Source organism: Rhipicephalus microplus, chromosome 6, assembly GCF_043290135.1.
Source record: "Rhipicephalus microplus isolate Deutch F79 chromosome 6, USDA_Rmic, whole genome shotgun sequence".
NCBI classification, from domain to species: Eukaryota; Metazoa; Arthropoda; class Arachnida; order Ixodida; family Ixodidae; genus Rhipicephalus; species Rhipicephalus microplus.
Genome location: NC_134705.1, coordinates 142,204,323 through 142,229,631, shown reverse-complemented (window position 1 = coordinate 142,229,631; position 25,309 = coordinate 142,204,323). Strand labels below are relative to the sequence as shown.

The 25,309-nt window shown below is 44.5% G+C and overlaps 1 protein-coding gene across 4 annotated transcripts in view; it reads right to left on the bottom strand.

Annotated features, from left to right (window-relative positions):
• The window catches only part of LOC119167286 (peroxisomal ATPase PEX6), a 95,380-nt gene that overhangs the window by 21,689 nt on the left and 48,382 nt on the right, over window positions 1-25,309 (bottom strand). For all 4 annotated transcript variants that reach the window (XM_075866770.1, XM_075866769.1, XM_075866768.1 and 1 more), the window contains 8 exons: window positions 24,124-24,169; window positions 23,335-23,428; window positions 13,173-13,324; window positions 4,290-4,401; window positions 3,670-3,742; window positions 2,593-2,673; window positions 2,200-2,354; window positions 308-409 (listed from right to left, as the gene is read on the bottom strand). In XM_075866770.1, the coding sequence (XP_075722885.1) occupies window positions 308-409; window positions 2,200-2,354; window positions 2,593-2,673; window positions 3,670-3,742; window positions 4,290-4,401; window positions 13,173-13,324; window positions 23,335-23,428; window positions 24,124-24,169 (815 nt within the window). The remainder of the gene's footprint in view (window positions 1-307; window positions 410-2,199; window positions 2,355-2,592; window positions 2,674-3,669; window positions 3,743-4,289; window positions 4,402-13,172; window positions 13,325-23,334; window positions 23,429-24,123; window positions 24,170-25,309) is intronic.

Here is a 25,309-nt window from a genome sequence, read left to right as displayed (position 1 = left end):
CTACATTAGCTGATTGGATGATGCATGCGTAATTATACGGTGCATTACAGCACTTACGCTTCAATTTCAGCCTTACCAGACATTACTTGCCCAATGAACCATTTTGGCAACACTACAAATAACAGCAAAACAGTCACAAACAACGATTTCGCTGTGAGGGGTCCTTTAAGGCATTAATCCTTTCGATGTTTCACCCAAACTGTCACATTTCGTGGCATATTCTGTGGATGGATCAACAGAAAGGCATGCTGAGAGCCAACCCAACGACACCTGCTGTTGTAAAAGAAAAAAAAAGATGCCGGCTCACCGCCGTCCTCTGGGCCAAGTAGGAGATGTCCACCGAGTTGTTCTTGGGAAGGCTCCACAGCAACGCATCCAGGAGCTGAGCACGGCCCTCTTCATTTGGGTACTGGGCGCGCATGCGTGGAAAAAAGTTTTTTTGGAAAAAACAAATTCCAGTAAAATTGTAGCGCTTAAAGCCTCCCAATAAACATACGTGGCTATGCCAGATGGAATGGTGCCAAAGCAAGGGGCCGGAGGTGAAGTTTGGCCTCAAGCTCTTCTACAACCTTAATATACAAATGCATATGTCAGTATACAAGCGTCTGCATCCTGGCAAGATATGTGTCACAACTGACACCAAAATGGGTAGCCGTTTTCTGTGATGTTAAAAATGGTATCACGCCATACTCTGCTGTGACGCCCTGCTGTACTCAAGGATCCAAACGTGACACTGAATACTCAATATATTCATGTCAGGTCTTGACGAATGTGGTCTGCATAAAGATAATGTTGGCTCTGACTGAATCAAAATTATGTGGATTTGTCGCAAAATGAAGACAGTTTGAATGAGAGTAACTGTGTGTCCTAAGTTCATTTATCGTGTTTCAATCCACAAGTACCATACACACAGTACACACATAGTACTAACACAAGAAAAGTAAATTGACGATTTCACTCGACAATGAAACGAGCTGTGCCAGCATTTTGGCTGGCTATTTCATCCACAAGTTGAGTGCACAAGAATCCCAGTTTGTTTTTGCTTGCCGGCTTCAGGAGGAAGTGGTCTGACATGTCACAAACACAGTGTGGGCAAGAATGAAAGGCACGATAAGGGAGCTCTCTAAGAATCTTTAAGATTTATTTTCAGAAATGCCGTGACTCACAGTCCAAAAGTTTGGCATGCATCTTCGAAGGAACACTAAAGAGAGAAACAATTTTTCTTCCATCAGTAAATTGCCCCTTCACAATACAAAGGTCAGTACGAGGAAACGCGTAATAGGCGAGACAATGCGCAACAAGAAAATGCCAGTGAAAATGCCAGCTTGAAATTCCCGCACCAATCACTGTGACATCATATGTTTTCACAGAATCTACTAGCGCCTGCACAGTTCCTAATTGGTTAAAATTGAAGTACAGATGGCTCGCCGAGGTAGTCAGAAATTTTAACAGAGTTCAGAAAATTTAGATAAGTCAACGTCTCCAAATTGTAACAAAGGAGCTTTGAAATTTGTGCCATCATGCGCGGAGATCTCAGCACGAAATTTAAAAACGCAACATTGACCCTAACTTGCCTGCTCTACTTATATCTATGACGACGAAATGAACATCATTAAGAGTGCAACTCGTCAATCTAAGCGGACTCATATTTTCACTTCAGTGCCCCCATAAAAAGCCGGGGTATCAAACATACTTTGGATAGTGGGGTGTAGTCAAATTTAGTTGCACTAAGACTGGGGCCATTAAGATAGAGTGGAGAAAGGCAGAAGGGGGGGGGGGGGGGGTATTGCCAGAACAAAGGTCTTCAAGTGGTGTCTGACTACTTTACCACTAGAAAAAGGGAGCTCCTAGCCAAGCACTTTCTTCCCACTCTGCTATGACAAGTGCTCATGTCAGGGATGCCCTGCTCAGTAGTTGGCTGCGTGCCAATGGCATATCGCTGACGCCCTGTCACAATGCCTAAGTGGGCAGAGCCCTAATGATGAGCTACACCTTTCACTTTCTGAAAGCAAAGAAGAGTTAAAAGGCCACGCAAAAATTTGGAACCAGCTGAAACAAGTGCTCTAACTTCTGTAACTTCCTTGTCACAGAACGAAATTGCAGAATTCTTGTGGCAGCACGTTGACAGCAAAAGTGCACATTATTCTACTTAATTACAATTTTTGGAACTCGGGGTTGTTTACTAGTGCTCTAACTCACCGGGATTTCAATCGAGTGCAGGAACAGGGGGGCCAAGTCTGGGTGAAGGGTGTCAGGGTCGGCAGCTGTGGTGGCCACCACAGCCACAGGGGGTTCGTCCAATTCGCCGTTCAACGCACGCAGCGTGTCACCGAGGCAGCGGACCACCCGGGGATCTGCACACCGACACAATCTTGTGACCACGCTGCACTCACAAATTGATTGGCACAGGCAAATACTGAAGTGCTTTCGAACAATTGGACGAATAATAAAGTATTTAATTCACTTTAACACCTGTAAGCTTCCCATTGCACCGACAAAAATGGGCACCATGAAAATTGGCTGCTGCTCCTTATAAGAGAAGCTTGCAGGGGCTTCAGCGAACACAAGCAAATAGAGAAAACACGTGCTCACCGCCTCCGGAGCCGACATCCCTGTCCACGCTGAACACCTCCACGTTAGACAGTTGCAGTAGGCAGGGTGTGTACAGTTGCGCTGTAGGGGGAGCCACGTGACAAGTACTTATTAGCACACTGCTTTAATGAATTAGTCATGGTATCAGTTCATTTACACTCGAACTTTATTAATAACAAACTTGCATCTTACAAGAAAATGAGTCCATTATGTCCAAAATTCGTTATACAAGTTATTCCTAACACTGGCACGTCTTGTAAGACTATATTCCATTTAATTCCTTACATACGATATTTCGTTATATTCGTGTTCATTGTATTGAGCTTCAAGTGTAGTTTGACTTATACAACTACAGACCTGACAATGTGATCCGGTACGGTTACTCAAAAAGTTTAACTGAATAAGCACGAAAAGCACAACACGCTACAGGGTATTAAATGCAGCTGATGGAGCTCAGTTATGAAATGCAGAGTACAGCTATCATTACTACTTTTGCAAAATGTATAACCAGAAGTTTGCAGGGCATATTTTCTATGGATAAAGGGCATTTTTTCTCTGTTAGCAAATGGTACCTCAAACCTAGTGCACAACTACAAGCTGGAATACATAATTAGAGGCTATGTTCACAGAGAAAGCGGGAATATTGGTTTTCCTAAATTTTTGCATCCGGCAAATTTTTGCTGTGAGGTGCACAAGCCAGGCCCGTAGCCAGGTAGCCAAAATATCCAGGTAACCATGAATGAATAATAAAAACAAGTGTTTGTCAGGGCCTTCAACAAATGCCCCCCCCCACTCTAAAAAAATTCCCAACTGCGGGCCTGGTACAAGCGTACTACTAAATGCCACTTCTATGGCCACAATCAAGATATTCCAAAGGCACGTCCAAATGAAAGAAAATAATAAAAAATGAAAAACGAATCTTCATACTTGGGCTCGATTCCTGACACCATTCATATAAATTTGCACATCACATGAGGCTGTGTTGGAGAGGTTTGAGCTGTGGTTGACCTGTCCAAACTCATTAACACCAGCAATTTTATGCATGTAGTATACTTTTTCGCTTGGCGAAGCAATTACCTTTCATCAAGGCATGCCTGATCCGTGTCTCCGCTGCTGCCGCCGTGTCACCAAGAAGCTGCTGGCAGTTGACCTGCAGTGCAACGTGCAGATGTTGGTGAAGCACCGTACGCCAGACTTATGCTAATATTTACTGCACAGCATAGTAGAGGACCTGAATTCAGCAAGGATACGGTTGTCACCTACCGTGACACAGCAGCTGTTGAGGTTATCGATAGCAGCCTTTGCGATTAGATCCAGCAGTGGCTCATTGTCTTAAAAACGTGCTGTCGTTAATCGCTGAGGGCCGACAGTGTCAACACTCGCCCCATCACAAGGTGATGCAGTATTTCGTCGCTCTGCCATGCGCTGCAGATCCCACAAACATCTGCAGCCGACAGTACAAAAACACTCCCGGACTAAACTTAAGGACTACATGAAGCGCACACTTTCATTTGCACCATATTCAGTTCATGCCATGTCGGCAAGATTTCAACTAGAATGCTTTCATTAGAATCTATACCCCTTGGAAACCAGAATCGTTGTGACATGCTTATCTCGAGCTATTGCACGTGCCAGCAGCTATATTAGAAGTGTTCATCGCGTTTCAAGACGTACGCGTACGTCATCACTGCACTGACCTGGTAGTGGTGCAAGCCAAGCGAACGTGTCAGAGCAGTCAAGGCAGTGCACTTGCCAGAACCACGGGACCCACTCAGAAGCACGCAGGGTGCCACACGCTCACGCAGGGACCTGAAAAGATGCCGATGCACTAAGCCACTTGACTTGAAACAGTTACACTAGGCTTATGCGAATATTCGAATGCTTTGTATATTCTGAACAAATACTGCTGTATTGGAGTTTGCTTTGATTTGAATATTTAAATTGTTGAAAATTTCGAAGTATTTGAAAGGAATGAATAGAGATACATCAGTCAGCATGTAAACCCTGCAAAGGTGCTTTCACTGCAGTGAAGAAATGCTAAACTGTAAAAACGTCTTACTGTAAAAACGTCTTACCAAAAAAAAAAAATTCGCCTTGCCGTGAATAACATGATCACGTCGATTCACCATTTATTAAGTTTAAAAGCTTGTTAAATGGCTTATATGCTATAATGTATAGTAAATTTCAAAACTTGATGTAGTTTCAGGTTATCACTTGCATTGTACCAAAGGTCAAATTCTGCTACTACTTAAAAGAGCCATGAAACACTTTTCCAAGTAACCATGCAATGGATTCACTAAAAGAACTCGTGGCCTCACAAATACAACCCTGCAAAATTTTAGTAAACTGTCTAGTACGAGTGGAGTTGCAAATATTTGTCGCATGCTGCGATTGCATTCCCTCTTTTCTCGTCCTGACGAAAGCGCTGGAAGCTAAGCAGGCAGGGATGACACGGGTAAAGAAAAGACGTCAAGCGCGCCTTGTGACCTTGAGCACTTTTTTTTTTCGAATATGCGACTTTTTCATTTTTCAGTGTGATCGCGGGCGCCCGCCTAGACAAGTCGCGGCCTCCCATGGCAATCCTTGCAATGACATAGCGCGCCTTGTTCAAATCAGCCAGTGGTTGATAGATAACTTTCTATGAGTGATTTTTGAACGCATTCCATTCTTAGTCGAGAGAGAAGAAATTTTTTGCTGACTTTGATAATCTATTGTAAATTGTAGGCCACATGCTGCGCTATATTAATTGGCTCGCGTGTTCTCAGGAGCATCTACTACCGATAAGCAGCGTTTTCTGACCATGTTCAAAAAGTGTTCCACAGCCTCTTTAAAGTTATTTCCACTCCTTTGAACCAAAAAGGATCGCATTTGCACAGGCCTTGTTACAGTTCTAAAAATATTGCACAGGTAGTTGGGTAATGAAAAATATTCTAATTTTCTTCATGTTATGAGATATATACTATTCAAGTTCGATTTGAAATTATTCGACCAAAATCACTATCCGCTTTGAATTCACTTCTAACCTGAAATTCACTATTCACACAAGCCCAAGTTTTACTGCTAGTCACAGTAATGCGGAAGAAGTGGCGAGATGACTGGAATAGGAGCTCGCACACTTCTTTTGTACAATACATTGCTATAAACAGGGTCTGCCAATTCATTTAGTAAATAAAGATGTGTTTATACAGCAGGCACCTGTTTACTATTTTCTCAACAACCTCAATAATTGAACACTTTATCATTCGAGAAAGTCTTGTTCCATTTCCAGCAAATCTGGATTAACCAGTTTTTACCACAGCTCAAAGACTCAACTTATTATTGTAGTGCTGAGAGTTTTTCATTATTAAAGGGGCACTAAAAAGAACAACCCCTTTTCTCTTAATAATAAATTACTCCTCATCAATGAATTACTTTTGCAGAATATAAAAATCACCCCGCCTGTTGTAAGAGGACGTTTCATAACCAAGAAAACATACAAGAAGAAAATGCAGGTGGCAATGCCATTTAGATTACCACATAAACAGTGATGATGTCATATGCTTTCACTGCATTTGGGTGATTTCACGAGAGATCGACACAGGTCCAAAAGTTGATATTTTAGATTTCATTGAGTATTTTATATTTCGTGCACCTCTCACCAGGTAGCCTGAAAGTCGACTTCGTTTTATGATTAACGGCACAACTTACGAGAAAAAAAATATCAAACTTCACCAACACGGAGGCACCAATTTCGTCACCTGTCAATTTCGAAAATTGCAGATGCTATAAAAAGACAAACATTTTTGTTTAAAGGAAAATATTTTTTGCCTGAAATGCATGTCTAATGAAGAATGAATTCATACGGTTTCAAGTTTGTAGGCCTTAAGAAAATAGCTTTTAAAAATGTCTAATTTTGCGACAGTTTAAAATAAGTTACGTATTCCCCATTTTTTTTCTCCGAAAGTAACGTAAGCAGCATTTTCAAACTTGACACGTTTTAAGGATATAGTGTGTTCATTAGGTACATAAATTATTGCTGCCTTAGGGCAAATGTAAATTTTTATATATTACCTCAAAGTTCTCATATTGGCAAAAGTGTACTCCACTGAAATTTGAATGATAAAAAAAAAAACATCTTCGATTTTTTTTAAAATCTCGTAAATAGACAACCGAAGGCCATCATACAGTAATATAGAAAAACATGTTGCATTATTTTGTGTTTAGTGACACTATTCGTGGTACAAATCAGAGCTTTTCGAGAATACGCTGATACGTGGAGAAATCTAGAAACGGAAAAGCGGCAATAAGCTTCAAACGCGAGTAAACGTGACAGCATTCGGTGAAGAAAGGCTGTTTTAGCAGATAGGAGAAACTATTTTGAACACAGTATTCTACAGTATCTGAATTCACTCTTATACATAGAGCACTGAGACTTCTAATATGTGGTGCATCTCCATTACTGACACACAGATGGAGCTGCTGTGATGGCCATGTGTTTTCAACACGTTGGGTAAGAGAATTGAATGTTGAATGAGTTCATAAACGATTCACAACAAATTTTTATCATTTGGGGCACGAAGACTGCCGCATTAGACTGAAGAACACGCTTTAGGGCAAGTTGTCATCCGTCGTCTGCTCTACAGATGAATTGCTGTGCGCCGCATATCATAGGCAATGCTTTAGATCATATGGTTCAAAGTAGGGACAAAGATTACGCCTCCCGTAATTTTATCGACAAAAACATTTTGAAATTCATTTTAACCTACTATACCTCAGTTTTGCATTCGCACTGTGGATACTTGCGCGCAAGTATCCACACCCATCTACTAGTGCTGGCATAGCTGTTAAAAATTCCTATGGCTTCGTGCTGCTTTCTCACTGTACAGACGCCGTCAAAGAAGTTCATTTTCACCGCCCAATTTCACAAATTGATAGGAAAGCCGCCAACACAAAGCCAACAGGAGCAAAGGGGGTTTCACCAGCACCATTCCAACGGTAGCCTTCGTGGGACCGGGTGCGATTTTACTTTCTTGCTATTTTATCTATCTCTTTCCTTTCTAACCTTCTAGTCACCTTCAATAAACTAGTCTTGAAACTGTCGCCAACGAGTCGAGTCACTACTTTTTGAGGCTCCTGCGTGTGCAGCCCGAGCTGCCCCGCTAGTTACCATGCAGCGAAGAATTTGATTTTCAATTATAGTCAACCGATGAAGATTAGAGCGCTAATATCATCTACTGTAGTTGCTGATTGGTAAAAAAAGTAACAGTTTCAGCACAAGGCCGAAGCAATGAATGCGATAGCAACACATCAGGCTGATATACGAAGTAAGGCTAGGAGATTTAGGAACCATATGAAATGTACTGAACATGGTTGGTTGTGCTTGAACGGACAGTAATGCAGTAACCACAGTATCTAGACAGGTATTGTGAATAGTTGACTATGTGACGTCCGACAGGAGGCGAAGTTCAAGGTCGGCATCGGATAACGGGAGAAGCCACTGATTTTCACGTCGAAGTACAAATGCTGAGGTCTCCTGTGACTATTACTGGCACGTCCAGTAAACACGCCGCAGGAAAGTTGTGCAGCAAGAAGTTAATGACGTCAGTCAGCAAGGTTCCTGGTGAGATGTGCACTATTGCGATAACGAAGCCAAAACCATGCGATGTTTTAATGACGCAAGCATGACCACCACTTATTTGGGGCAGCGAGTTGAGTTTGTCCATCTAAAGTGATAGTGGCAGTGCGCATTTTGATGGGAACTGAATTCACTGGCATGACAGGACCAGCAACTTTCCAAATAGTCCTGGACTTGATGCGAGAAACTTTTTTTGTTGCTTCAGAGTGATAGTGGAGCCAGAGACATCATGGAATGCCCCTTTCATTCAACTTTACGTGCTTTAGTGAACCCAACCCACCAGTGATCAAACAATTGGACACGTCACTGTTTATGATGATGATTCTTGGAGTTTAACATTCCAAAACCACAATGTGATTATGAAAGACGCCGTAGTGAAAAGCTCCGGGAATCTCGACCACCTGGGGCTTCTTCATCATCATCATCATCATCAGCCTGACTACGTCCACTGCAGGACAAAGGCCTCTCCCATGTTCCGCCAGTTAACCCGGTCCTGTGCTTGCTGCTTCCAATTTATACCCGCAAACTTGTTAATCTCATCTGCCCACCTAACCTTCTGTCTCCCCCTAACCCGCTTCCCTTCTCTGGGAATCCAGTTAGTTACCCTTAATGACCAGCGGTTATCCTGTCTACGCGCTACATGCCCTGCCCATGTCCATTTCTTCTTCTTGATTTCAGCTATGATATCCTTAACCCCCGTTTGTTCCCTAATCCACTCTGCTCTCTTCTTGTCTCTTAAGGTTACACCTACCATTTTTCTTTCCATTGCTCGCTGCGTCGTCCTCAATTTAAGCTGAACCCTCTTTGTAAGTCTCCAGGTTTCTGCTCCGTAGCTAAGTACCGGCAAGATACAGCTGTTATATACCTGCCTCTTGAGGGATAGTGGCAATCTACCTGTCATAATTTTAGAGTGCTTGCCGAATGTGCTCCACCCCATTCTTATTCTTCTAGTTACTTCAATCTCGTGGTTCGGCTCCGCGGTTACTACCTGCCCTAAGTAGACATAGTCTTTTACCACTTCAAGTGCACTATTACCTATCTCAAAGCGCTGCTCTTTGCCGAGGTTGTTGTACATTACTTTCGTTTTCTGCAGATTAATTTTAAGACCCACTTTTCTGCTCTCCTTGTCTAACTCCGTAATCATGAGTTGCAATTCGTCCCCCGAGTTACTCAGCAATGCAATGTCATCGGCGAAGCGCAGGTTACTAAGGTATTCTCCATTGACTCTTATCCCTAACTGTTCCCATTCTAGGCTTCTGAAAACCTCCTGTAAGCACGCGGTAAACAGCATTGGGGAAATTGTGTCCCCCTGCCTTACACCCTTCTTGATTGGTATTCTGTTGCTTTCTCTATGAAGCACTATGGTAGCAGTTGATCCCCTGTAGATTTCTTCCAGAATGTTTATATATACTTCATCTACGCCCTGATTCCGCAGTGTTTGCATGACGGCTGATATTTCTACTGAATCAAACGCCTTCTCGTAATCTATGAAGGCTATGTATAGTGGTTGGTTAAACTCTGAGCATTTCTCTATTACCTGATTGATAATATGAATGTGGTCAATTGTTGAGTAGCCTGTTCGAAATCCTGCTTGTTCCTTTGGTTGATTGAATTCTAATGTTTTCTTTACTCTGTTAGCAATTACCTTTGTAAATAGCTTGTATACCACAGAGAGCAAGCTGATCGGCCTGTAATTCTTCAAGTCCTTGTCATCTCCTTTCTTATGTATTAAGATGATGTTAGCGTTCTTCCAAGACTCTGGTACTCTTCCCGTCAGGAGACACCTCGTAAACAGGGTGGCTAGTTTTTCTAACACAATCTGTCCTCCATCTTTCAGCAGATCTGATGTTACCTGATCCTCACCAGCAGCTTTGCCCCTTTGCATGCTCTCCAAAGCTTTTTTGACTTCTTCTATCATTACTGGTGGGGTGTAATCTGGGTTACTGCTAGTTCTTATAGTATTAAGGTCGTGGTTGTCTCGGCTACTGTACAGATCCCTGTAAAACTCCTCCGCTATCTTAACTATCCTATCCATATTGGTAGTTATTTTGCCTTCTTTGTCCCTTAGTGCATACATCCGACTTTTGCCTATCCCAAGTTTCCTCTTCAATGCTTTGACACTTCCTCCGTTTTTCAGAGCGTGTTCAATTCTCTCCATGTTATACCTTCTTACATCGCATACTTTACGTCTATTAATCAACTTCGAAAGCTCTGCCAGTTCTATTTTGTCTGTTGTACTTGACACTTTCATGATTTGACGCTTCTTAATTAGGTTCTTCGTTTCCTGTGAAAGCTTGCCAGTGTCCTGTCTAACTACCCTGCCTCCAACTTCCACTGCACACTCCATAATGATACTCGTCAGATTATCATTCATTGTATCTACGCTAAGGTTGGTTTCCTCACTGAGAGCCGAGTACCTGTTCTGCAGTGACACTCTGAATTCCTGTACTTTCCCTCTCAGTGCTAGCTGATTGATTGGCTTCTTGCGTATCAGTTTCTGTCGTTCCTTCTTCAAGTCTAGGCGAATTCGAGACCGTACCATTCTATGGTCACTGCATCGTACCTTGCCAATCACTTCCACATCCTGCACGATTCTAGGGTGTGCACTCATTATAAAGTCTATTTCGTTCTTATTTTCGCCATTAGGGCTCCTCCATGTCCACTTGCGGTTTTCTCGTTTTCGGTAGAAGGTATTCAAAATCCGTAAATTATTGCGTTCTGCGAATTCTACTAGTAGCTCTCCTCTGGCGTTTCTAGTACCGATGCCATAATCTCCTACTGCCTGGTCTCCAGCCTGCTTCTTCCCTACCTTTGCATTAAAGTCGCCCATCACTATAGTATACTGTGTTTTTACCTTACTCATTGCCGATTCCACGTCTTCATAGAAGCTTTCAACTGAAGCGTCATCATGGCTGGATGTAGGCGCGTAAGCCTGTACTACCTTCATCTTGTATCTTTTATTCAGTTTAATTACGATACCTACCACCCTTTCATTAATGCTATAGTATTCCTCTATGTTGCCAGCTATGTTTCTGTGAATTAGGAACCCCACTCCCAGTTCCCTTCTGTCTGCCAAGCCCCTGTAGCAAAGGACGTGCCCATTCTGTAGCACCGTATAGGCCTCATCTGTCCTCCTAACCTCACTGAGCCCTATTATATCCCATTTAACACCCTCTAGCTCCTCGAATAGTACAGCTAGACTTCCCTCACTAGATAAGGTTCTAGCGTTAAACGTTGCCAAGTTCAGGTTCCAATGGCGGCCTGTCCGGATCCAGAGATTCTTAGCACCCTCTGCTGCGTTGCAGATCTGACCGCCGCCGTGGTCAGTTGCTTCGCAGCTGCTGGGGACTGAGGGCCGTGAGTTATTTGACGTAAGCATGTGGGAGGTAGTGGCCAGATACTGCACCAGGGTGGCCAATCCTGCTCTGGTGAGGGAGTGCGTTCTCGGCGGTGTTTGCCGGTGAGGCCGCACCCCAGGCCTCTTAATGCAGTTCCATCAACACGCGGATTTTTTTTTTTAATCCGGTTGGGAACTGCGCGGTACCGGGATTTGAGCCACGGACCTCTTGCATGCGAGGCGGATGTTCTAACCACTACGCCATCGCCGCCGGCTTCTTAACGTGCGCTTAAATCTAGACACATAGGCCTCATGCATTTTCGCCTCCATTTAAAATGCGGCCACCGTGGCCGAGATTCGATCCCATGACCTGCAGGTCAGCAGCTGACTGCCTTAGCCACTACATCACCGTGGTCCGTCATTGTTTAAGGAAAGCATGCATGGCTTTTCGAGACAAAGCACATGCTTTAAGAATGTTTATTAGCCTTGTGATATGATTGATTGATTTGATTTGTGGGGTTTAACGTCCCAAAACCAACATATGATTATGAGAGACGCCGTAGTGGAGGGCTCCGGAAATTTTGACCACCTGGTGTTCTTTAACGTGCACCCAAATCTGAGTACACAGGCCTACAACATTTCCGCTAGCCTTGTGATAGAAAGATATTTGTGGCACAGGCCAACGTTAGTTTCTTTTCTTTCCTTTTTATACCCAAGTACAGCATTTATGACAGTAAGCCAGTAATATACACTCAAACTTCGTTATAGCGTATTGAGATATAACTAAGTAAATGAATTTCACCTTGAAAGCTCAGTTGAGAACCATGCATTTTAAACCTAGATGTAACAAAGAAATATTGACTAATAAATGGATATAACAAACTAAATTAGTCTATCAAATAGTCTATAAAAAAAACGACCGTTGTGTGTTAAGTAGTATATCGTTTTCTACGAAGTTTAATGCTCGTTCGGTACAGCTCTTTTAAAACTCCTGCGCGGACATTACAGCCACACCACTCACAGCTGTGAGAGCTGTCCTCCTCACACAGCCAGCGGAGAGGATTGAGGAAGCGCTCAGTGGGTCACATGACCGAGAAGTGCCGCCGCGGTGCAAAGCGGTTTTGCTCTCACTTAAGAACACACGATGGAGAAGCTTCAGAAGACTTACATTTATTTTTCCTTGGAATTTTTCTTTGTGTGTTATATATATCGACACAAACACACACATATATACACATATACGTATGTATATATGTATACTTATAAATACTTATAAATATCCAGAACATGATGGCGACGGCAAAAATCAGACGACAGTGTCCATATAATTGCTATCACAATGATATAAAGCGCATTGTCCTCTCTGGGAGCCAGAGAGTCAGCGTACTAAGTTTCAGAAAAGTTAGTTGAGGCAGTGTGGCCGAAATATGAATAAAACATTTTCAAATTCACGACATCAAGTGCAGAAATCTCGGTGCAAAGTTTGAAAATGAAACACTGACCTTAATTTTCTCTTCTATCTATGAGCCCACGATGGTGAAATTGACAATAGTTTTCAGAGTGTAATTTATCAGTCTGAACAGATTCATCGATCCACTTCAATGGGACTTTAAGGCCCACCTCGCTCACCCAGATTGGAGAAAAGGCAGCAAAATAGACTGCAGACGCTCGACTATGGGTGCCAGATGCGGGGGCTGAGGCGCATCCCAGACAGGGTGGGGGGCCCAGGAGCGGTGGTAGCCAGCCATGGCCGCAGGCACATAGCAGCCCTTGGTGCCCGCCTTAGACGAAAGAGATTGATGAGGATATCAGCAAGAAGCGAGATCGATCCTAAATGCTGGCAGCGTATGGAAGATTTTGCAAAGGGATGAGACGAATAGAGGAAAAAAGCACCGACTTATAGATAGCTTCATTTTGATGAAAAAGTGCATACCGTATTTACACGATTATAAGTCGACTCGAATATAGGTCAACCCCACCAAAATCACACCACTACAGAAAGAAGAGCATGAGCAAATTTCATTTTAAAAATTTATTTACGAGGGCTTCGAATAAAAAAAAAAGCAGTCAAATTCCAGTGCGCCAATGTGGATTCACGGTAGCGTTTAAGGGAGCAGACTGTTCTTAGGGTGCAAAAAGTGACGAAAAAATTAATTTTTTAAAATTGACATATTTGGTTTCTGCAAGTATTTTTTTTATCTCTCTGCAAATTTTCACACACCAGGAAGTGGTAAGTTTTTTTTTTTGTAATGTCAATCTAACTGTCTCGATTCTTGGTGCTGTTAACATGCACAACCTGCAAAAAAAATGGGGAACCGACTTCCAGGCTTTTTTATAACTTGCAGGCACCTGTCTTAGCTCTTCTATGAATTTGTGAGCACCTTTATGAAGATTGCAAAACATGTGCACCACGATTGTTGCTTTTTGAAGAAGCTATGTGTTTTCAGTTTTTTCAATTTTTCTCAATAAAGTAAATTTACTACTGTTCAATTTTGAGGCTTCAATATCTCTGCAGCTAGGACAGGTACAACAATAATTCTTTTTGCAATGTAAACCTGTATGTGTGTAAAATGCAAGTATAGGAGCAGAATTGAGAGCGAAAGTTTTTCAAATTATTTATTCATCAAAAGTGTAATGCGATTCCGACAGCTTTTGAAAATGGATAGTTACTATTGCTGTAAAATAACCAAGAAAGGCCTAAAAACAAAAACCTCTTGCATACTTTCAATCTATAGTTATCAGCCTATGTTGGCAAAGGTTAAATGCCACTTTTAATTAAGCATTTTTTTTTCTATGACGGCCTTAAGGGGAGACTCTGGTGTTCTAAAAAAATTTTCTGTTTATTATCACATTCAAATGAAATTTTCAGGCAATGTAACTTTTAACCTGCTGTGAAGATATATGCAATCCATTTTCTTTTATCTCGAGTAGTTTTAGAGATATTGAATAAATAATGAATCGTTGAATTGCCCAATTATTCTGCAATTTAATCATTAAATATCCTTGAACACTTTATATGGACATAGTCTAGAATAATCAAGGATCACAACTATACTACCACTTTAATTTTAGCTCTATTTTTATAAAAGTTATTGCCATATGTAATATAATGGTTGGGAACATGAGAATTTTCATGAGATTTATCAGCACATAAAAAATTTTCTCTTGGCTAAATATAAATTTTAGTAGTCTTATTGTGTATAGGAACTCGTAAGCTGTCAATTACAACAAGAATCGTTGAAATCTGATCACTAGATCAAAAGATACTGTGGGCAACAGTATAGCACATAGGCAAAAAACTGATTTTGAGAAAACACAAAAAGAAGTTTGAAGACTATATAGGTTTAATTCTTGCCAAAAAAGCAACAGATGGGAGTCCTTTTTGCTCTAGAAGCCACCAGGCTTATAATCACCATCACTCTCTTTCACACGCCTCTTCTTCATGGCATTCTTGAAGTCTTCTGCTCTGGTATGCTTTTTGTCACATGCCGCTAGCCGCTGCTGGTCCTTTTCCAGACATCTTTCAACATCTGTGTTGCCTTGGTTCAAATGCAGCTCCTTCAAAATGGCCTCAGAAGCACGTTTCTTTCCAGCATTGAACCGAGCAACCGCTTCCGCAACAGCAGTTTCGACTGTGAAGAGCGAGGCGTGCTTGGTTTTTGGTACAAGCGACCAGATCACTGAATGGAGGCTCTCATTCGAGTTTTGAGTTTTGCCTCTTTGGCAGTGCTCCAACAGCTTTCGATCTGAGAGGCGAGTGTACACTGGAAGGAGCGCTTCTGCAACATATTCCGGGAGGTCGTACCGATGCTTAGGAGGAGCCTGCTGCCTTGCCACTGCCTTGTTGTGGGCACACCATGAGTCTTCTCCCTTTGGGCACCGTGAATGTTGTGGCTTTGCATCAGTAGAAGTCACATGATAGTAAGTGGCAAGGACAGCATTCTCCATCTCATCGATGTTTCCCTGGTGTGCATTGAGTGCCCAACCATAATAATTTGTAAGCTTCGTTACAAGCTCAGCGGTGAGCTTTCCTTAGCCACCGAGGCTTGGCCGACCTTCCCCCTTGCTCTTCTGCAGGAGGTGTCTCAGTGCAGCACCCATCCTTTTATGTATATTGCCACGTTCCATTTCACAAGTTTTTGTTATCGTTCCAAAACACCACACGATTCTCGGCGCAAACCGCGCCTGCAGGTTTCGAGAAGGTTCCGGACTGTAGTAGATCATTTCGATAAGATCACGCCCACTGTGCGAACGGTACAGATTGTTCTGGAATCTACGCCACCGCCAGCGATAACGCTAGAACATTCGACGGCAAGGGTATAAATGCCGACGCGTTTCGCCGCTTGTCAGTTGTTGATCGAAGGCCGACGCTGCGTTCGCCGCTATCAGTCCGAGACTGCTATCTGTGCAAGACTGCTGCTGTAATTAGACTTTCCCTTTACCGGGCACAGGTTCGCCCAAATAAACAGTTAAATCCCAACACGAAGTTTTCTGTCTTTGGCCGTGTCACGACCTCGTGACATCTGGTGGAGGTGCTGGGTACACGGCTTGACGGGGGCGTCCGGTACATGAACGAAGCAGCACCTCCATGGTGCTGTCATCAACCTAAAAACAAGGTCGATAACGTTATCCACAGAAGAAGCACTACCGCCGCGCACACCGTCAGGACACCATGCCTTGAATGTGCTGGAAGAACAAGTCACCATTCCGCCTCGCTCAAGTGTCATTATTTCAGTCGGCGCTCCTAAATCACCTGACTTGGAAGGCGTCGTTGAAGGCAGTCAGCATCTGTTGGTCACCCGAAATATTTGCGTCGCAAGAGGAATTGCAGAGCTGCGGGGAGGCAAAGCAACGGTTATGCTCACGAATTTCAGCAATGAGTACAAACATGTGAACAAAGAAACAACGGTCGCATACATCGAAGAAATTGTCGAAGCCACCAGTGCTTTCGCCCTCGCCGATTCTGCGGAACCTGCTCAGAGGAACCAAGCCCCTCCCATAGCTTTCGACGTCAATCCCAGACTTCCGAACGATAAGCAAGAACAGCTCAAGGCCCTGCTCCTGCAATACGAAGATTGCTTTTCGTCGTCATCGAAAATTCGGCAGACCCCAAACACGAAACATCGCATCATAACCGAAGAAAATGCCCGACCACTTTGTCAGAGTCCGTACAGGGTTTCGACGCGAGAACGTGAGGCCATCAAGAGACAAGTTGATGAAATGCTGCGGGATTACATTCCAGCCGTCCAAGAGCCCATGGGCATCCCCCGTGGTGTTAGTGAAGAAAAGGATGGGACCCCACGTTTCTGCGTCGATTATCGCCGCCTGAACAAAATCACAAGAAAGGACGTGTATCCTCTCCCACGAATAGACGACGTACTTGATCGGCTCCATAACGCTAAGTACTTTTCGTCAATGGACCTCAAGACTGGCTATTGGCAAATCGAAGTCGACGAAAGAGACCGAGAGAAGACGGCGTTTATAACACCGGACGGCCTCTTCGAGTTTAAGGTGATGCCCTTCGGCCTTTGCTCAGCGCCTGCAACTTTTCAACGCGTTATGGATACAGTACTGGCAGGATTGAAGTGGCAGACTTGCCTTGTGTACTTGGACGACGTCGTCCTGTTTTCCTCGAGTTTCGACGAGCATCTTCGGCGCCTTGAAGCTGTACTTCAAGCCATCAAGACGTCTGGACTCACACTGAAGCAAGAAAAGTGCAGATTTGCGTATGAGAAGCTCTTGTTTCTGGGGCACGTTATCAGCAAGTCTGGAGTTCGTCCCGATCCACGGAAAACAGCCGCCATCGCCGACTTCCCGCCGCCCACTGACAAGAAGGCCGTGCGCCAATTTCTGGGTCTGTGCGCCTATTATAGGCGGTTCGTGAAAAACTTCGCCCGCATCGCCGATCCTCTCACTAACCTTACCAAGGCCGACGTGGAGTTCAAGTGGGAAACGCCACAGGAACACGCTTTCCAGGAGCTTAAACATCGCCTCCAAACGCCTCCGTTACTTGCCCATTTCGACGAATTCGCCGAGACAGAAATACATACTGACGCAAGCAGCGTAGGTCTTGGCGCCGTTCTTGTGCAGAGGGCTGACGGACTTGAAAGGGTTATTAGTTACGCCAGCCGATCGCTATCCAAAGCAGAAGCAAATTATTCCACAACAGAAAAGGAGTGCCTCGCCATCATCTGGGCTACGTCGAAATTTCACCCCTACCTCTATGGCAGGCTTTTCAAAGTTGTGAGCGACCACCACGCCTTGTGTTGGCTAGCCACCTTGAAGGACCCTTCAGGTCGCCTCCCACGATGGAGCCTGAGACTTCAAGAATATGACATTACTGTCATTTACAAGTCCGGCAAAAAACACTCCGACGCCGACTGTCTCTCTCGTGCGCCTGTCGACCAACCGCTACCCGACGACTCGGATGACGACTACTTCTTGGGAACGATAACTACCGACGACTTCGCTGAACGACAGCGGGCCGACCCGGAACTTAAAGCCCTAATAGAATACCTCGAAGGCAGGACCGCCGAAGTACCAAAGGTATTCAAGCGCGCACTTGCGTCGTTCTTTCTACGAAACGGTCTTCTACAAAAGAAAAACTTTTCACCGCTTCGAGCTAAGTACCTCCTTGTGGTGCCTTCAGCTCTGCGACCAGAACTCCTGCAGGCCCTGCACGACGATCCGACGGCAGGGCACCTCAGTGTTTCCCGCACGCTCGCGAGGATACAAGAAAGGTACTACTGGCCACGTCTTACCACCGACGTCACTCGTCATGTGAGGACATGCCGGGACTGTCAGCGACGCAAGACACCGCCGACAAGGCCAGCGGGACTTCTGCAGCCAATTGATCCACCTTGCCGACCTTTCCAGCAGATTGGTATGGACCTACTGGGGCCGTTCCCGACGTCGGCTTTCGGAAACAAGTGGATCGTGGTAGCTACCGACTACCTTACCCGCTACGCCGAGACAAAAGCCCTGCCAAAAGGCAGTGCATCCGAGGTAGCTAAGTTCTTCGTCGAAAATATCGTCCTACGTCACGGCGCCCCGGAGGTCCTTATCACCGACAGAGGAACAGCATTCACTGCCGACTTAACTCAGGCGATCTTGGCATACAGCCAAACAAACCACCGCCGGACGACAGCGTACCACCCACAGACCAACGGCCTCACCGAGCGGCTTAACAAGACGATCGCCGACATGCTGTCAATGTACGTCGATGTCGAACACAAGACGTGGGACGCCATTCTTCCGTATGTGACCTTCGCATACAACACGGCGGTGCAGGAGACGACGCAGATATCTCCATACAAATTGGTCTACGGAAGGAGCCCGGCAACGACGCTCGACGCCATGTTACCCAACGTCACCGACGAAGAAAACCTCGATGTGAGCGAGTACCTTCAACGCGCCGAAGAAGCCCGACAACTTGCGCGTCTCTGTATTAAGAATCAACAGACGACCGACAGCCACCGTTACAACCTTCGACGAAGCTTCGTGGAATACCAGCCCGGTGAACGTGTTTGGGTGTGGACGCCGATACGCCGACGTGGACTAAGTGAAAAGCTTCTGCGACGGTACTTCGGACCGTACAACGTGGTTCGACGTCTCGGCCCACTTGATTACGAGGTTGTCCCCGACGGCATCACGAACTCTCAACGACGCCGATCGCGACCTGAAGTCGTCCATGTCGCGCGCCTCAAGTCGTTTCATGCACGTTAACAAACTGAAACAGTGTTTTTTTGTATTATTGTTGTATTGTAATTTATTCATTGTACTTTTTTGCAATATTATTGTACCTTCATCTTTAGTTAAAGCATCGGGACGATGCCTTTTTTCAGAGGAGGGCAATGCCACGTTCCATTTCACAAGTTTTTGTTATCGTTCCGAAACACCACACGATTCTCGGCGCAAACCGCGCCTGCAGGTTTCGAGAAGGTTCCGGACTGTAGTAGATCATTTCGATAAGATCATGCCCACTGTGCGAACGGTACAGATTGTTCTGGAACCTACGCCACCGCCAGCGATAACGCTAGAACACTCGACGGCAAGGGTATAAATGCCGACGCGTTTCGCCGCTTGTCAGTTGTTGATCGAAGGCCGACGCTGCGTTCGCCGCTATCAGTCCGAGACTGCTATCTGTGCAAGACTGCTGCTGTAATTAGACTTTCCCTTTACCGGGCACAGGTTCGCCCAAATAAACAGTTAAATCCCAACACGAAGTTTTCTGTCTTCGGCCACGTCACGACCTCGTGACAATATGATTTATGCAATCCTCCTTTTCGATAGCCATGAAGCCATACACTTGCTCCTCCTGAAGGCTGTTGAAAGCGCGGCTATCGCCATCGCACAACATCGTTGTGTAGCGGAATCCATGCTTTTCGAGGGACCGGCGAAACAGAATTTTGGCAGCCTCCACCTCCATCTGGCCAGGCTTGCTCGAAGAGTTTTTTTGGCACTTGTGCCGAGCTCGCCACTCACTGTATCGAGGGTCGTCGTCCTTGGGGCCAATCTCGCAACCCAAACAGAAGTTAGAACTTTGAAGTCCAACACATAGCCCGAAAACAGTTCTATTACAGTTCCCACACAAATGTATGACAAGTGGCCACGAGTTAGCCAAGTCCCGTCGTAGGAAACTGCGATATTGCCGGGGTTCCTGAAATTCAGTTCAGAATAGATGGCCTTCACAGCTGTTGCGCACTCGCTCATAATACCCGTGGATGCGTTCATTGCGGCAGGGTTCATCTTGGTTTTGACGTAGTCTTGGTACGTTTTGTTGTGCATTCCACGACGAGACACATTCAGGGCCGAAAAAATGTCGTTTAGCACAGTCTGCCCATTTCCCGTGCTCATAACTGCACGAGCCGCAAGCACATTTACTTCGAAAGGGTTGCAGGTCGCATTCCCCCCTGCTCTCGGCGAGCTCCATCCGGCGCTGACATCTCCGCAGACGGCACAGTTCACCATTATTCTAACTGCCAATCCGTACTCACGGTCGCCCCGTGAAACGTTCAATGGGCCAGAGCAGAATTCGCATTTCGCGCACCGAAGCAGTTGGTTCAGCAGCGGTAGGCTTAGCAGCGTGAACTCGGTGCCGGACCCCGCCGCTTCCGGAGAATCTCCGATAAGCAACCGCTTTCGGCGGGTAGCTGATAACGAAGACAGCTTCTGTCGTTGCTCTTCGGCGCGATGCTCAATTGCCACTTTTTCCGCTTCTGTCACAAAATGCGTATCGACGCGCGTTGTCCTCGTGTCGTTGGCCACAGGCATCGCTTGCGCGGCTGCAGCTTCGGTGGATATCGTACACTCGCTGGCGCATGTCGCGGAGCCGTCGATTCACTCGACGCTGCTTCAGGTATCCGAGACCGACGCTTGCGTTTTTTGCCGTAGGCATGAGCTGTCGCGAATTTGCGTCGCCCGCCAGCCATCGTCGGGTCCGAACAATTTGTGACAAGGAGTCGCGCATTGTTGCACACAGTCGGGCAGACGAAATTTCAATCGTCCAATCGGACAGCAGGATTTGCCCCTGGTGGTATAAACGCGCCAATGCCGTGCGAGTATTCCCTCCTTTTCGGTGGCGTGTAGCTCCATAGTCGCCAGACTTAGAGTTGTTTTCTCGCTAAAACCGGATTGCTGAAAAATTTAGCTCTCGAATGATTCCAAAATGGCCGTGCTGCGGCTAACGGTTACCGCAAACGACAGCATTGAAATTGCCCGTTTTGGGGGGGCGTTTTCGAGCGAGAGTGATCATGAAGATCTCTTTAGAACGCAATAACAAAATAAATACTAATCGGAACACGTTAATATTTCAGCAATAGATTCTTTTGGACGTCGAGATTTCGAAAAAAAATATTTTTAAACAATTGATTTTTTGGCAATTTTTTGCTCTAAAAGACCCGTGTCTCCCCTTAAACAATAGGGGGTGAACTTACGTTATCACAGGAACAAGATGAGTGACAGGAACATTTGAAATCAGTAGAAAAAACTGCATAATCCTGTGCAGTATATCAAGATCACTGAAGAAATAAACAAAAGAATGTCTAAGACCAGTCTGCCCTCTTAAAATTCATGCAGAAAAGCTAGCTCCACGAAAATGCGCAGGGATTATTTTCAGAAAGACTCTACAATTGAAACTAGTTTTAGATTCTATGTGAGATTTAAAACTAAGGCAAAATGAGTCAACCTACAATCATGTAAATATCGTATGTACAAGGCATGGTGCAGAGTACGAGACAACGAAAGAAAAAGGCCCTCGCATCCTCCCAAATCATTTGATATGCTTCGAGCGTACGACCACTTATACACTGAAACCCAGCTAGGTAATCAAATTCCTCACTTAAAAGCGCAATAGGAGATGCACTAATACACTTTTCAACCCAGCTTTTTTTATCGATTGAGATTCAATAACTCCGCGACCAAGTCTGTAAAATCTTCTGGCACAGCACAATCTACTGTTACTGATGTCGTAAGACTATCACAAGGCGGCGACGCATGGTCGTGGTATCACCAGCATAAAACGAAGGTAGATTACACCCACAGCAACAGATGCACAAACTCACCTTTTCGTCTTCCTCACCACAGCGAGAATACCATATTTAATCTCATGCGACGCAAGCTTTTTTTCCAGAATTTTGGTACCTGAAGTTGACTGAATACAGAAATGACCTAAATTCAAGTTGTCTGAAAAGTGAAACGATGCATGCAATTATGTTATTTACGTTTTATCTTTTGCTTTCTAGATGCAACGAAAAGTCACCTATCGCATTACAATCGTGGTCGCATTACAGTCAAGTAAATTTGGTAACTGGCTGGTAATCCAGCTACTACCTTAGAGTAACTGAAATGTTAACCAACCTTTACCAGTTACAGTTAATATAGTCACATGAAATGTTAACCAACCTTCACCAATTGCAGTTAATATAGTCACATGAAATATTAATTTAGTGGGCCTTCATGTAAAGTCTAAACTGGGAACCTAACGAAGGATTCTCACTGCATGGTCCATTTAAGAGTAATAATAATAATATTTGGATTTTAACACCCCAAAACGACGAGAGGATTTTGAGAGACGTCGTAGTGGAGGGCTGCGGAAATTTTGACACTCTGGCGTTCTTTAACGTGCGCTGACACTGCACAATACATCGGCCCCTACTTCCATTCAACAGTGAATGGCGTTGTACAACCACATGTAGTAACCACTTAGTCCTGTGTACGTCGTGTCATGAGGCAGCGTTGACATGAGGCAGCATCAGCTATGTATCACTGTGTTGTCATAACAAAACTCAAACGTCCACCGTGGTGGAGCAGGGTGCTTGGCTGCTGACCCCGAGATCAAGGCTTCAATCCTGGCCACGGCGGTTGCGTTTCCATAGAGGTGAAATGCTAGAGGCCGGTGTACCGTGCAACGTCATTGCACATTAAAAAACACCAGATGGTCGAAATTTCCGGAGCCCCCTACCGTCTTTCATATTCATATCCTGGTTTTGGGACGTAAAAACCCAGATATTTTCTTTTTTTAGCCACAAGACTTTAACACCGAATGAATGAAAATGGCTAATGGATGTACTTATATATACAGTATCCATACTTTTGTGCCCGGACTGTGGCACTCACCTGAAGAAGGCTTCACAGACCATGTTTAATTAATGTGCTAGGAGCTCGGCCGTCACGTTCAAAACAGGACACGCACCATTTTTCACTGCCGAAACGGTTTATGTCGTGGTCTGCCACAGACTAGAATACAGCAATAACGCACACCAGCAGATGAAGGTCATGACGAGAACTTCACCTGGTAAAGCCTGGTGTTGGTGTCGCAGAAATAACCGGGCCCACCGTTGTCGGGGCCAAGCAGCTGGGTGGCTTTGAAGAACACAACATGATTCCTGGAAAAGAATTTTCGAAAGATTTTAGAAGAAAATTTGAAGGGCCACACAATACCACTGACATCAGTGGTTCTTTATTGTAAACACAAGCCCTGCACTCAGCTACTGAAGAAACGATAGCCGAGACTCGAGACACGTGATTTGTCAAGCGAAATGCAAGGAGCTAGCAACAAAGCGTTACCTTGGTAACGACACAGTTTGCCTCGAGGCACAAATTTCCAGCATCCTTTTTTGCATAGAAAATTGCTACACTCAAGCCTCATTACAACAAAGTCACATCTGCCACGAAAATACTTCATTATATCTGAAAACTTGTTACAAATATTTACATGTAACACTGTATCTATGACAAAGCTATTAACTTACTTCATTATAAATGAAAATTCATTATATCCTAATTTGTTATATCAACATTTATGTGTATAATGATGCCTGGCAAGAAGCTGCAAACATATGCCGCCGATAAGAGCAAACCAGATTGAGAAATGGTTCTGTGGTGCTAAAGCAACAGGTACAACCTGAACCAGTAGCTCGCCCACATAGCCCTCACCGCCCACTGCCTTTACAGCATTGCAGGGAACGGCTGAGATGTTCCTACAGCTTCCTCCCATCACCCAGCAATGCAAACAGGTTTTCAATGCACAAGAGACGTCTATACGATCTATAAACAAAGTCAAACAAAGAACACCGCGTACCTCTGCGATGAGCCATCCGGGAGGTACTCCTCATAGCATGGTGAACCTGAGAACAAGAGAGAAAGATGTCCTTCCGTAATTCCCACACAAGACTAAACACTCTCGTACTTCTAAAGTACATACATTACATGGCTCCACACAGCCATGAAATTGCCGGAGCTCTGATGATTAAACAACACCCACAGTCTCGTTTATCGGCTGTCTTTCCTGTTCAGCAGTTGAAGGAAAGAGTAAATTGAAGGGCTCGTTTTCCTGTGTTAGATACAGCGTTAATGAGAATATGCAAACAATTATGCCAAGGAAAGTATAGGGGATGTTATCGGAAGTAATTGTAACACAATTGTGAAGAAGGAAAAGTGGACAAAACGATAACTTCCCGTGGGCAGGGACCGAACCTGCAGCCTTCGAATAACGCGTCTGATGCTCTACCAACTGAGCTACCACGATGGATATCTTGTCATCCACTTTATGGGGTATGTATTTGTGTGCATTTTGAATGTGGGAGCCTCAGTCAGCGCCCCCTGTTGCCATTGGGGCGAGTGTGGGACACTCATTTTTTGCCTGTTGATGTCACGTAGCACGTAATCTTATTAGGAGCTGGCAGCTGACCAATAATACATACCACTTCACATACCACTTGAAGGAATTAATTCTGCCAGAACGAGACGCTCGCTATGAATGAACGAAATGAAGGAATGAAGGCTCTTCTTTATTGTAAACAACAAATGAAACCAACACACAATTAAAGACAAGGAAAGCTGAGGGAAACTTTTTTTTGTGGTTGTTTAAATGTAATGTAATGATTGTGAATTAAATTGAAACAAAGAAAAGTGGGTGAAAAACCACCATTTTTGTTGGTATCAGAACCCACAAACTTCGAATTCAAAGGTTGCAGATGTGGATACAACTTGTATATGTGGTGACTCTGAATATGCACACCATCGAGGCTTACCTGGGAGAAAGCCAGGAAAACACGATCACAAAAGGAGATGAACTCACAGAAGAAATCTTTCATTCTAAGAAAACACACCGTCTCACTCTTTCTACTTTTCTGATTGTCAACCTAGGGGCACGTAAGTTTTTACTTTGCACCAGCCAATTGGTTAGCTTTAGATTTGAGTAATAGAAAGGTAATATTTTTTTCTCGGATGTTATCCGAAAGTCCTGGTAAGACGCGAGGTCAGCA